General features: G+C 38.8%; 1 protein-coding gene across 7 annotated transcripts in view; it reads left to right on the top strand.

Moving 5' to 3' along the window:
• GAB1 (GRB2 associated binding protein 1) overlaps positions 1–12,576 on the top strand; it is a 112,996-nt gene that overhangs the window by 76,262 nt on the left and 24,158 nt on the right. For 5 of the 7 annotated variants that reach the window (XM_020783048.3, XM_020783049.3, XM_078394740.1 and 2 more), the window contains exon 3: positions 9,782–9,995. In XM_020783048.3, coding sequence (XP_020638707.3) covers positions 9,782–9,995 — 214 coding nt within the window. Of the gene's footprint in view, positions 1–9,781; positions 9,996–11,547; positions 11,623–12,576 lie in introns of all 7 variants that reach the window. The other 2 variants (XM_073001614.2, XM_073001615.2) reach the window with 1 other exon arrangement.

Raw genomic sequence — 12,576 nt, forward strand, 5'->3', positions numbered from 1 at the left:
AATTTGAATGATCTTTTTCAGGACTGGATCCTGAGTTTGTAAGGTTTCCACAGAAATTGAAATAAATAAATTTATTTTGACAGAAAATCAGTCTGTACCACCAAAAAAAGGTTGCACACACTTCTCAGATTGCTCTTACATATTTTGATTGTTTCATATGCGCGGGCCTGGCCTACATGTGAAACAAAATAAGGAGGATAAATGGGACTGTGCCACTTCTGACAAATGGGAGAACTCAACTGTTTTGACCATTTTATTAAAAGGTGCAGAAGTGAGCAGCCAGAATGACCAAGAGGCTTGAAACACCTCTGACACAGCATTTGGGGCTTTTATAATTTTTTAAAAAGCTAGTAAATAGAAGAGTGGGGACATGATAAAAGCACGTAAAATAATGTGTGATGTAGAAAAATACAGTAAGACCCACTTTCCCTCTCTTGTAATACTTGGATCTGTGGTCATCCAGTGAAACAGAATGGTTAGGTGTTGGAAACAAATCAAAGTACTGTATGTGCATCTTCACACAATGCATTGTTCAGCTATTCATTTGGCTATTATTAGGTGTGGTGATTATTGTTATGACTACTACATATTATGTGGTATAGTTCAGCCCAAGCAAAACAGGTAGATGTAGCAATTGGTAAAAGCTACTGGATGTGTGATGCCAAACCATGTTGATAAAATCAACTACATAGCAGGCATTGCACCTAATTAAACATGGAAAGAGATAGCAGCTAATAGTGAAAGATCCAAAGCATGTACCTTAAATGCGCATCGACTCTTTGATAGCCATCCTGCCTCACCCAGATGAAAATCAAGGGATTTGTTTTCAGAATATCAGTGAATCTTGAAGGAACAGCAGAGAATGCCAGGACAATAATGTTGAAAGAACCAACTACTTTTTAAATGGATGAAACCCTAGGAGAGCATAGCCCCATGTTTCACAGAATACTGGGTTACTTGAAAGTTACTTAGTAGACTAAAGACTGGAGTTGACCAAAACTAAGTGAAAATAAGAAAACGGGGTTTTGCACTGACACAGTCCTTTGTAAGTGTGGAGAAGAACAGACAACTTCATACCAATGCTAGTGTACTCTGTGCCCTTCGACGTGGAAGGTTTTATGTTTGCTGCCCCCAAAAGCTCTTAGTGTTGCCTGTTACTGTACATACATATCTGATATACTGTGTTTATTAATTTTACTGTGGTGTTTGTGACAGGATTTCCACTATTGTCTCTGAAAACCACTCTGATATATGACAACTTTATTGTTTCTGACTGGCCTTTACAGTGTACAATATACAATACAAAAGAAAATTTCCAGTTTAAAAAAAACATGGTTAAGATAGTTCATTGAGGTGCTTATCATCAATCCATTCATGATATTTTTTTAAAATGAGCATCCAGACCAGTCAATAATTCTAACGGCAATTATATAGTGTTGTGGTTCTTGACAAAACAAGAACACAGCTTCTTGGCTGTAAGCGTGAATTGAGCTACCACATATGTAACAGATGACCATTTATCAACAAGCAGTCGTACTACTGCTTCCGCAGAGGTGCAGTTGGTATACAACTGAATGATAGGTGACATAAGTCTTCTCAAGGATCCATATAAAGGAGGCACAAAAATAAATTATGAATTGAATCTTCATTCTGATTACAGCCAAAAATACATTTGCATTCTATAACTAGAATTCCTAGGGATCTGCCTTCAAGATATGCGCAAGGCATCTGTTGGAATCTAAGTTATGTAAAAGTTCTCTGCAGAGTTCAGTGCTTCAAAATAATACGGCTTTGCATAATGAACTTGAAGTTGAGAATACCACATGTCTGGTCTACCAATGGAATTGTACTTAAAGCCTTAGTAGGTCTTGCCAGATGTTGTGTTCCACAAGCATAACCTTCAACCATCAACTCTGTGCCATGGGGAAATAGTAGAGTGAGTGAGAAATCTTGTGAAAAGTCATTGTCCTATGGTGATTTGAATGATGATTTTTATATTATTATAATTATTATTTTTATATTATTATATAATGTATGTTTGTTGTATACTGCCCAGAGTAGCATATATATGTTGTGTGTGTGTGTGTGTGTGTGTATAGCTTTCTATGCTTCTTTGTAGGCTAAATATTTAATGTTCAGTGTTGCAGTTCCTATAGATTTTCTTCCTCATGTTAAGAATAGTTGCCTGATTTGCTTTGTGCAGATATTCTAAGTGAATCAGCTCTAAAAATGAGTTGCAGTGTCACATAGTGACTTTTCTTTGTGGCTAATTCACCCCTTTTCTATTACTTTTTCCTGCATCTGTGGATCCTTATGCTTGAGTGTGACGTTGGTTAAGCTCTTATTGTTAGGAGGTTCTTAAACATTCTAACGTTATGCAAAAGAAGTGTTGCGTGTGTTGTTTCTCACAGCACCGGTGGAAAGCTTCCACTTGTGTCTAAAGTTGAATATAGGAAACAGATCTAGCTTGTGTGTACATTACACCCACGCAGGGGTTGTTTTGGAAATATACAAACATTGTAATAGTGGTAGCAGTGACTAAGTTTAGAGAGATACACTGTTGCAAAATATCTTCCAGAGTTATTTACTGTTCCTTTCTGATTTTAGCCTTTTGCATGCAAACTAACATGAGTGGCACTTTGAAACTGGATCTCTAGGCCCCTGGCCCTGAGATAATATGTGCAGCAAAGTATCAGGCAAAATTGTTGACCTAAGGCAACGGTTGAGCCAAGACAGATAAAAGCGTGCTTCCCTAATCTATATAGGGCAAGGCGGATCTGGATTACAATGTGTTTAGTCTCCTTTAATTGTGTACCATAGTTTCCAGTCCATGCTAGCTACATTTGGATCTCTTTTGCTGAAGCAGATCCAGGAGTCAACCAGTTGTGGCTGGTCCTGGTGGGCAACCCAAACTTAGTTGTCACTAGGATGCTCCAGAGTTGGAAGGTGAGGGAGAAACTAGGGAGAGCCTTGATCTTAGCAGTGTCTGGCTGTAAGGGACATGTGAAATAGTAGAACCCCACTTATATCTTTCCCCCAACAAATAAATCACATGCCAGTTCAATTTTTAAATGGATGAGGTGTTTTTTTTCCTAGCTGAATATAGGAAATTGAGTTACATAATGGGCTCAGCTTGGAAAAATTGCTTTGGAATATGACTCAGAAGAATCCCCCAGACAGCATAAGTTTTTTGTTTACTTTTTTAAAGGAAACATTTGCAGTAGTTGTTGGTAAAAAGGTAAGTACAGTGGTGCCCCGCATAGCGAGGTTAATCCGTTCCGGATTAACCTTCGCTATGGGAAAACATCGTAAAACGGATCAAAAACCCCAATTTAATGCGTTCCAAATGGGCCCAAAACTCACTGTTCTCCAATGTTTTCCCTTGTTCCGGCGACCATCTTGGGTGTACCGGCGGCCATTTTGAGCATCCCGGTGGTCATTTTGGGTGTACCGGTGACCATTTTTTGTGTTCTGGTGGCCATCTTGGGTGTACCAGTGGCCATTTTTTTGTTCCGGCGGGCATCTTGGGTGTTCTGGTGGCCATTTTTTTGTTCCGGCGGCCATCTTGGGTGTACCAGCGGCCATTTTTTTGTTCCGGCGGCCATCTTGGGTGTACCGGCACCCATTTTTTATGTTCCGGCGGCCATTTTGGAGCCGCAGAACAGCTGTTCCCCCATCATAATGCGAGCGTGCCCTCGCATTAGCGATGGGGAAATCCGCATCGCAATGCAGATTAATCGTTCAACGGTGCACTCGTTATACGAGGCACCACTGTATTTGTAATGTGTTGTGTATGCAGACTTTTGTTATTCTTTTTTAGAATAGATTTGGATGGTTTTCAATATTCTTAGAATTTAGATAGCCTTTAAGAAAATATAATATCAGATCTCAGGATATTTTACAAATATATGATTCAAAGAAGTGCTTTTATTCTTAGTTTCCTGAAGAGAACACTGTAATGTTACATTTAGCTGACCAATAATAAAAAGAATATAAATTATGTTGAATTTCTCATTAATTGGGAATACGATTGCACAGAATAAAATGATGTGCCCCCAAACCAAACACTGTTTGAATGTGTCTCATTACATAAATAGTGCAGTCCTGTACAAATGTACCCAGAAGTAAGTTTCATTTTGTTCCATGTCTTAAAGACAAAATTTTTGTTCTTTTTCTTTACTATTCTTATAGTGGATAATAATAAACAACGTTTTATTATGGTCATTGACCATCAAAAGGAACATTATTTAAATTAGAAGACTCAAAATCAGTCTAAAAATACTAAAAACATCTATATACATATATATAAAACTACATTCATACATTTTACTAAATATCTCCTGCCTCCCTATCATAGGCCTTATCTATGGGCTATTGCAGCTTGCATAGAATGACAGAATTCTTACTTTGAAGCTCATAGAGCCCGTGTGATCATTATACCAAATTGGTATACACCAATTTATAGATACTATAGCTGCGCTTTAGGTGGAACCTTTCCTTCATGGATTTTGATTGCAGCAGTACAGAATTTAGCTACTTTTGTCAGCATATCTGAATTTTGGTTTAGCCTAGTATATCTGCCAGGGCATCGCCTTGTCAGCAAAAGCAGTGTGTAATGTGCCTCTGATCATCCAAGAAATGCCCTTATGTAAGGGTTAACAAGGACTTCACGAATGTCAGAATAAAAAGCACTGTGAAGTAACACATGGGAGATAGATTTGATCTCACCAGAGTTACAGGGGCATATACGCTGAGTATAAGGGGTGTTGCTAAACTTCCCTTCCTGGACTGCTTATGGAAGTGCATTGAAGCGGGTTAGAGTAAGAGCTTTGCTTTGTTTAGGTGTTACGGGTAAGTAGAGGTATTTAGCCGGGTGGGAGCAGTGCGTTGTCAAGTATAAGCCTATTTCTGATAATACTAAGGTCCTGCTGCCTTTCTGTCTCAACAATACGCTGCCTAAGATTACTCTTGGCCTTAACATATCCCATTTGTTGGGTACATTCTACTGAATAGCCGTATCTATTGATTTTATGGTATATTGCTCTCTTCCAAGGTGACTGATGGTTATCCTGTAATACCAGTGAAAGTCTAATTGGTTGAAAGGTCAGTTTTAGCCAAAAGTTAAAAATAGCCAGCCAAGCTCTGGCTTTAACCTTCAGGTAGCCCACTTCAAGCTGAAGGGCTGCATTGGATAACCCTCTTGGAACTGGTAAGATAGCCCTCACGAATTTAGATTGAACTACTTCTAACTGGATAAATGAAGAATAGGGGCCCAGTTGGGCCCCATAGAAGAGCTCACTAAGGGATTTGGCCTGAAACAATCTTAGTGCAGCTGGAATGTACTGATCTCGCTTTGTATAGAAGAATTTTGGTATAGCAAGGCTAGATTTTTGTGCTGCTTGTACCACATTGTTAACATGGGCCTTGTGGTTTCCTTTATATTGAAAGACAACGCCCAAATATTTATAAGCCTTAATTTGTTCTATTTCATGCTAATCAATTAACCACTTATAGATCCTGGGCTTCTGAGTGAACACTAAAACTTTGGTCTTCGACTAATTTGTCTGTAGCATTTCCTCTTTACAGTATTGCGCAAGAGCACGTAATGCTCTCTTTAGTCCTATTGGTGTCTGTGAAATTAGGACTGTATCATCTGTGTATAACAGAAGGGATATATATCTATTGGCTAGTTTGGGGGGATGGAACTCCGGATGGCTGAGTGTCGTTACCATTGAATTGATACAAAAATAACAATGGAGCTAATATACACCCTTGCTTCGCATCATTATAGGTAGGAACTTTAACAGACAAGTGGCCTTCCTTGTTGCATCTAATTCTGAGCGTTGTATTTTCATGCTTATACATAAGCAACAGAAGGTGTCAATCTATTGTGGAAGACTCTAACTTACTCCAGAGCCTATCTTGTGAAATTAAATCAAAAGCTGATTTAAGATAAATAAAGGCAGCAAATAGGGACCCTCGGGGTTTCTAACAGTACTTATCTACTAGGTGCCTTAGAATAAAGGCATGATCCTGTGTAGATCTACCAGATCTAAATCCAGGTTGTTCATCTGCCAAAACACTCTCAGAGTCCATCCAATCTATCAATTTCCAAGATAAATGTCTAGCATAAAGCTTACTAATTATGGGTTGTAAACTCATTGGCCTATAATTAGCTGGATTGTCTTTTTTACCTTTTTTATAAATGGGGATAATAATAGCTGTGCCCCATTCCAATGGCATGTGAGCATTTTGGTCAATATAAGTAAGTGAAAAGGTTTGCCAGAATTGGGGCCCACCATTCACAATTGTTCTTAATGAGTTCAGGAGGAATACCATCACAGCCCGGGGCCTTACCAATTTTCAGTTGGTTCACAAGGTCATTTATTTCAGAGATTGATACATGGTGCCATTCTGGTAGATTCATATATAAACGACTCACATGAAATGAGGGATTATCTCTTTTGGCATAAAGCTCATGGAAGTGGGCTTCCCACACTCGAGTGTTAATATAACAGTTCATCCTAACTGAAATTTAGTTCCTAACTGTATTTTATGTCTGAAAAATAGTTATTACTGTATTTTTCTGTGTATAAAATGACACTTTTTCCTAAAAATTCAGGGTTGTTTTATACTCGGAAGTAAGGAGGGAGGGAGGGATCAAAGTGCTTTGATCCCAGTTTCCCCCTCCAGGTTTTGCAAAGAAAATGGAGGGGGAAAGCGATTTTCTTTGCAAAACCTGGAGGGGAAAGCTGCTTTTTGCAATGAAAATGTAGGGGGAAAGCAGGAAATTTTGATTTAGAAAAGTGGGGGGGGGGGCGTTTATACACGGAACGTCTTATACATGGAAAAATACGGTACATCTGGTTCACAATGGTATGGATGTTTGCATTTTTTAATGTTTTATTTAAAAACATACAACTAAAATTCTGTTGAATACTGTCTTCATAACATATATTGCCACATTCCAGAATAATTGTATTCAGTCTGGACACACCCTATTTCATCTGATTTTGAAAGCAAAGCAGGGTGAGGTTTTGTTATTACTTGGATAAGATACAATTTATTTATTTATTTATTTATTTATTTATTTATTTATTTATTTATTTATTTATTTATTTATTTATTTATTTCCCGCCTATCTGGTCGGTTAAGAATTAGATAATTCCAGCAGTCTGCAGATAGGGCTAGAAGAAAGTCCATCCTGAAACCATTAGTATGGCTGCTGAGCTAGATTAATCAATAGTAAGATTCCAGTAGTACTATAGTGTAGTATGGTGTAACGTAGAATCCATAGGGCAGATACAAGGAGATTAATTTAGACTATAGTCAATTGCTATGTCCCTCACAAGATGGTAGTTTAATACAATGGCTATATTATCAAAAAGTCCCTTTATGACAGCAATATCATGTCCCTTTATGACAGAAGTTCCAAATCATTTTAAACAATCCGTTCTTCATGATCTCTGTTAATCACATATGTGGTTTCTCTCTACACCTGTGCAAAACTCCTCAGAATGTTCTAGAACTTAGAAACACTGTTAATCCAATCTCTGTACTGTGCATGCTTCCCTACTCTTGGGTGAATCCTTAGTTCACTTTCAGCTGCCACTGAGGAAACACCTTTTGAAATGTTTGATATAACTTTTCTTTTTAAAAATCTTTATTCAATGAACATGGAAATGACAGCAATAACAAAATACCGTATTTTTCTGTGTATAAGAAACATTTTTTCCCTAAAATAATTGCACTAAAAATTGAGGGTCATCTTATACATGGAAGAAAGCTGAGAACAAAACTGCTCATACCTTGCATCTGTAAACAGGCTTCCTTCAATCATGAGGTTAGCTTCCTACAGTCAGGAGACTTAGCTTCCTCCAATTACGAGCCTTATGGAACTGACGTCAGCTGATGCTGAACAAACCAATTGGAATACACCTCTTTGGAGGTGGAGCCTGTAGGCTGAGATGCAACAGGGACTCATAATGTCCGAGTGCTCTGATTCCAGAGGCTGAATACTCAAAGCTAAGCTTTCTTAATTTTTGGGTTAGAAAAGGGGGATGTCTTATAAACGCAAAAATACAGTAATAGTACATTTCCACTCAAAACAGATGTTTAAGGCCTATTCTAGACCTGAGAGAGGTAAACTCTTACCTAGATACCAAGAAGTTCAGAATAGTGACACTGGAAACAATATACAGTGGTGCCTCGCATAGCGATCACTCCATATAGCGATGAAATCGCTTTGCGATGGACTTTTTGCCATCGCAAGAGCGATCGCTTTGCGATGGCCCCTATGGGGAAATTTCGCTTTGCGATGATCGCAGGGAAGCAATCATCGCAAAGCCCCCATTTTCGGCCAGCTGATCGGCGGTTCCAAAATGGCCACCAGGTAAACAAAATGGCCACCTGCTGTTTTGCCTCACTTTAGAGGCAACGAAAATGGCCGCCGCAATGGAGGATTTTCGCATAAGGTTAGTTTTTAAGCCCATAGGAACACATTAAATGGCCTTGATGGGATTACAATCCCTCTGAAGAATTGGGTACACATCTGGGGGGGTACTCCTTCACCTCGCATTCTCTGTGAAATATCAAATATTGGCTGTAGCCAGGACTGCCTTTTATTAATGCTGGTTGATTGCCTTGATGCTGTGTCCCTACCTGGTTAAGAAATGCCTAATAACAGTGGTTCACCCATTGATAATATCAAAGTAATTTTCTCTACATCTGACTGCCCTTGAAAAAGGTATGAAAATTTCTATAGGTCCAAAATGTCTTGTGTTTTCCGTTTCTCAGAGTGGCTTAGTTTTTTAAAAATTGTATACTTACTGTTCTTAGCTTTAATATTGCCTTTAATGATGTGAGATGCCTCTTTACTCATTGTTCTTAGCTTTAAATATTGTCTTTAATGATGTTATCCACCGTTGTACACTCATTGTTTCCAACTTCAAATATTGTCTTTCACTGTTGTAAGCCGCTTTGGGTTCTTTTCAAGTAGAAAGGCAGGGAAATGAATAAAATAAAATAAAATAAAGCATTAAAGGTTTAGGACCTTGATACTTATTGGAATGTCTCTCTCATAAAGCAGCTATCCTTTTCACCCACTCCTCTCAATCCTTGCTCCTAAGGTAGCCACACCAAGGAAGGCCAAAAAGGTGACAACAGGGAATCCAGTCTTCTTGCTGGTGGCCTCCAGTCTTTGAAACAAGCTTCTTTCTTCCTGATATTTAGGAGGTTAATGAATTACATAAAGCTGTCTTTAATAACATCGTCGGTAACATGTTTATATTAATTTTTAACATTTTTTCTTTCTTGTGATTTTTTTATTGTGTTGATTTTAGATCTGGATTAGTGAACCTCCATATTAATTGGGTTGTTTTTTGGGGGTGGGGGGTTCTGGGTTTTATTTGTAACTTGCCCAGAGTAGTGTTTTTCACTAAAGGGGCAGAATAAATATCAATCAAACAAGCAAACAAACCGTTGCCTTAGGTGAAACAGGCTATGGGTCCCTCTAGCCCAATATTGTGAACTCTGACAGTGGCTTTCTAAACTTCCATATGTGGTTCTTTCCTAGCCCGACTTGGAGATCCCTAAACAAGCCTGCCTCTACGTAACACCTGAGTTCATATGATGCTAGGTGTAGTCTGGATGATACAATGGTAGCTTAAAAAGCCTGCAATGCAATCATGACTTTAAAGTTATTTTATCAGGTTTCAACCCTCATTTAACAAGATGAAATATCTCAATGGATTGACACTATTGTACGCTTTTGTGTTTGTAGATGCTGTGAAGCCACCTGGCAGTTCTCTGCAGGTACCTGTTGAATTACCCTCAGCTGTCAACACTTCTCTACCATCCACACAACCTGAAGCATCCTTGCCACCTCCCTATCAACTCATCAACATCCCACCGTTAGAGTCTGCCTCAAGTCAAGAGGATCCACAAGACTACCTGTTACTAGTCAACTGTCAGAGCAAGAAGCCTGAACCAGCAAGGTAAATGGTAACTTTCTAGTCCATATTTTTTTCCCCTTAAGATATTGAGGAAGACAGCTGTGGCAAGGTGCTTTCAGCTCATGTGTCACTTGTTGCAAAGTACTTCAGAGCCTTTTGGGAGGAGGGTCCTGCTTCTACAATTTTTTTGCTTAAAATCTTGTTGCACGAAGTACATGTGCAGAATATATCCTCATCCACACAAATAGTCAAGGCACAGGAGCCCTGTCCTCTTTCTCGTGGCCATCCTACTACAGTGGTAGTTCATGCTTGTTTCATTTAAGTGGCCACCTGAAAAGGAGGTCAAGGCCCTCTAGTTTTCAGAATTGCCTGGAAGAGGACATTTCAGCAGGAACAGTGTGCCTAGTGAGTTACAACTGCTGAAGGTCCTTCTTCCACACAACTATGAAAAGTGCAGTTGCCTTGTTGTCCTTTTCCTGTAGCCACCCTCTGCTCTTCAGTCTTGAATAGACTTTGCATTGGATGGATTTGTGAGAAGTCCGTACGCTATGTGACTACCATGTTGTTGTTTTCCTTATTCTTATATAATTTGTTTAAAAAAAGAACCATCGCTGGAGCCTAGGTGATGGCTGTTTATTATTTGTTTATCTAAAAATAGATGTCCTCCACTTTTCCCCTTCCCAAAGGAGTTGTTCAAAAGCATCTGAGGAAAAAAAAGATGCAAAGATAAAAATAACCCACCATCATTCTAAAAAAGATGAATGTCAAGAGGGAGAGAAATCACACCCACCATAGGCCAAGATAAACAAGAATCACGCACTGGTGTGAAACAAATGCTTTTAGTTTGCCAGTAAACCACAGACAAAAAGGTGGGGTTCAGTTCTTGTGGCAGAGGGTTCCACGTGCATGATGCTCTCTACTTGCCTATTCTTCCCACTGACGCCTTAGAATGCAACAGGGCATCCAGTCTCATCCAGTTCTGGTAGCCAAGCAGACTGGCCCCACTTAATACTTGAACGGGAGTACCAGGGAATCTTCAAGTGGGTTGAGGACAGATTCCTGACCAAAGCGCTGTAAAGCCACTGCCAGTCAGGTTTGGCAATTCTGGGCTACCTGGATTATTGGCCTGGCTACTATAAGTCAGCTTTCGGTGTCCAGGAGGGCTGCAGAAGCCAGTCATAACGAGCAAACAGGATTGCGTGGGAAAAGATAGCCCTATAAATATGAATCCCAAACTCTTTAGAGTTTTGAAGGTAATGACCAGCATCTTAAAGTTGCATTAGGGCTGCTGATGCAACGGTGTCATCACACTTTTCTGCAGTCAAAATTTTAGTGAGATTTTAGTGGGCTTTATTGGGCTTAACTCTAAATGGATTATGATCCTCATGCTTGCCTGAGAATCTGGTGTGAGATGAAAGGTCAAAACTATTTACCTGCCTTTACAACTAGTACTCTCTGCTTTTTAAATGATATTTTTAAAATCAGTGCTTCTATTAAGAGATAAAAAGTTTTCTGCTTAGAAAACACTTAGATATCAGAAAGCTAATTTGTATTTTGGGTCTCTCTCCACTTACATCATGTGCTTGTGAACCAGCTCCTACACTATTTCAGAAGAAGGGGAAGAATATTTACTGCTGGAAGATTTTGAAAGTAAAAAAGTTCCATTGCAGTGAGTGTAATGAGAATTGTTTGAGACTTCTGTGTTGGATTTAACCACGAGCAATAACTTGCTTGAAACCATTTCAGTTTCTTTGTGTATATTTGTGTGTTCTGCATGTTGTGCTGTGCATTTTAATAAGTAATGCAGATAACTGTATCTTGAAGTGTCTGAAAGTACAATTAGGAGGTGGGGCTTGAAGAGTGGAGCCATTTGTTGTAATGTTTATGTAGATATTTTATGATTTAAGAAAAATGGCAGAAGAGTTTTGGGTATTTTGTAGAACTGAAGGCAGCAGTGCCTGCCCCACAGTCTTTCCATTCTGCCATGTTGCTTCTTTCCAGTGAAAAGTTGGTACTCCCGCTACACAACAGACACTATGCTAATCCCATTATAGTAAAAAATGTCAAGATCTAATCTTTTAATATATTCATGTTCACTTTTCTGATTCTACACATGAAGCAAGTGTGGTTAATGTTTGTATCTCATGTATGACAGTTTTGCAACTGTTCAGTGTTTCAAACTGAAGTTACTAAACACATGCTGCATGGTGTGGAATATGGGGAGAATTCTAGTTCCTGTGTAATGTGGGATCTTTCCTTTAATTGTATGATGGGTTTTTAAAATAACTTATGTGTAAATACTAAGGGAATTATTGGAGATCGTAATTGAAGTGCTTGGTCAGTGTAATATTTCCAAACATTACAACAAAGCACAATCAATTTTGTGTTTATTTCGTGAACAAAGAAAACTTAAAAGAAATAGTACTTACAAATCTTATTTCTAACTAAAGATGAGGCCAACACATCCGGCACTGACAATGGTATTAAGAGTCAACTTGAATTCCACATTGCTGCCTGTGAATTAGCATTGCAGACGTTAATTCAGTGAGTGTCACCTAATCATCGTAGTTGTTTAGTCGTTTAGTTCACTGGTTCTTAACCTTCGGTTACTCAGGAATTTTGG

The sequence above is a fragment of the Pogona vitticeps genome, chromosome 5 (genome assembly GCF_051106095.1).
Source record: "Pogona vitticeps strain Pit_001003342236 chromosome 5, PviZW2.1, whole genome shotgun sequence".
NCBI lineage: Eukaryota > Metazoa > Chordata > Lepidosauria > Squamata > Agamidae > Pogona > Pogona vitticeps.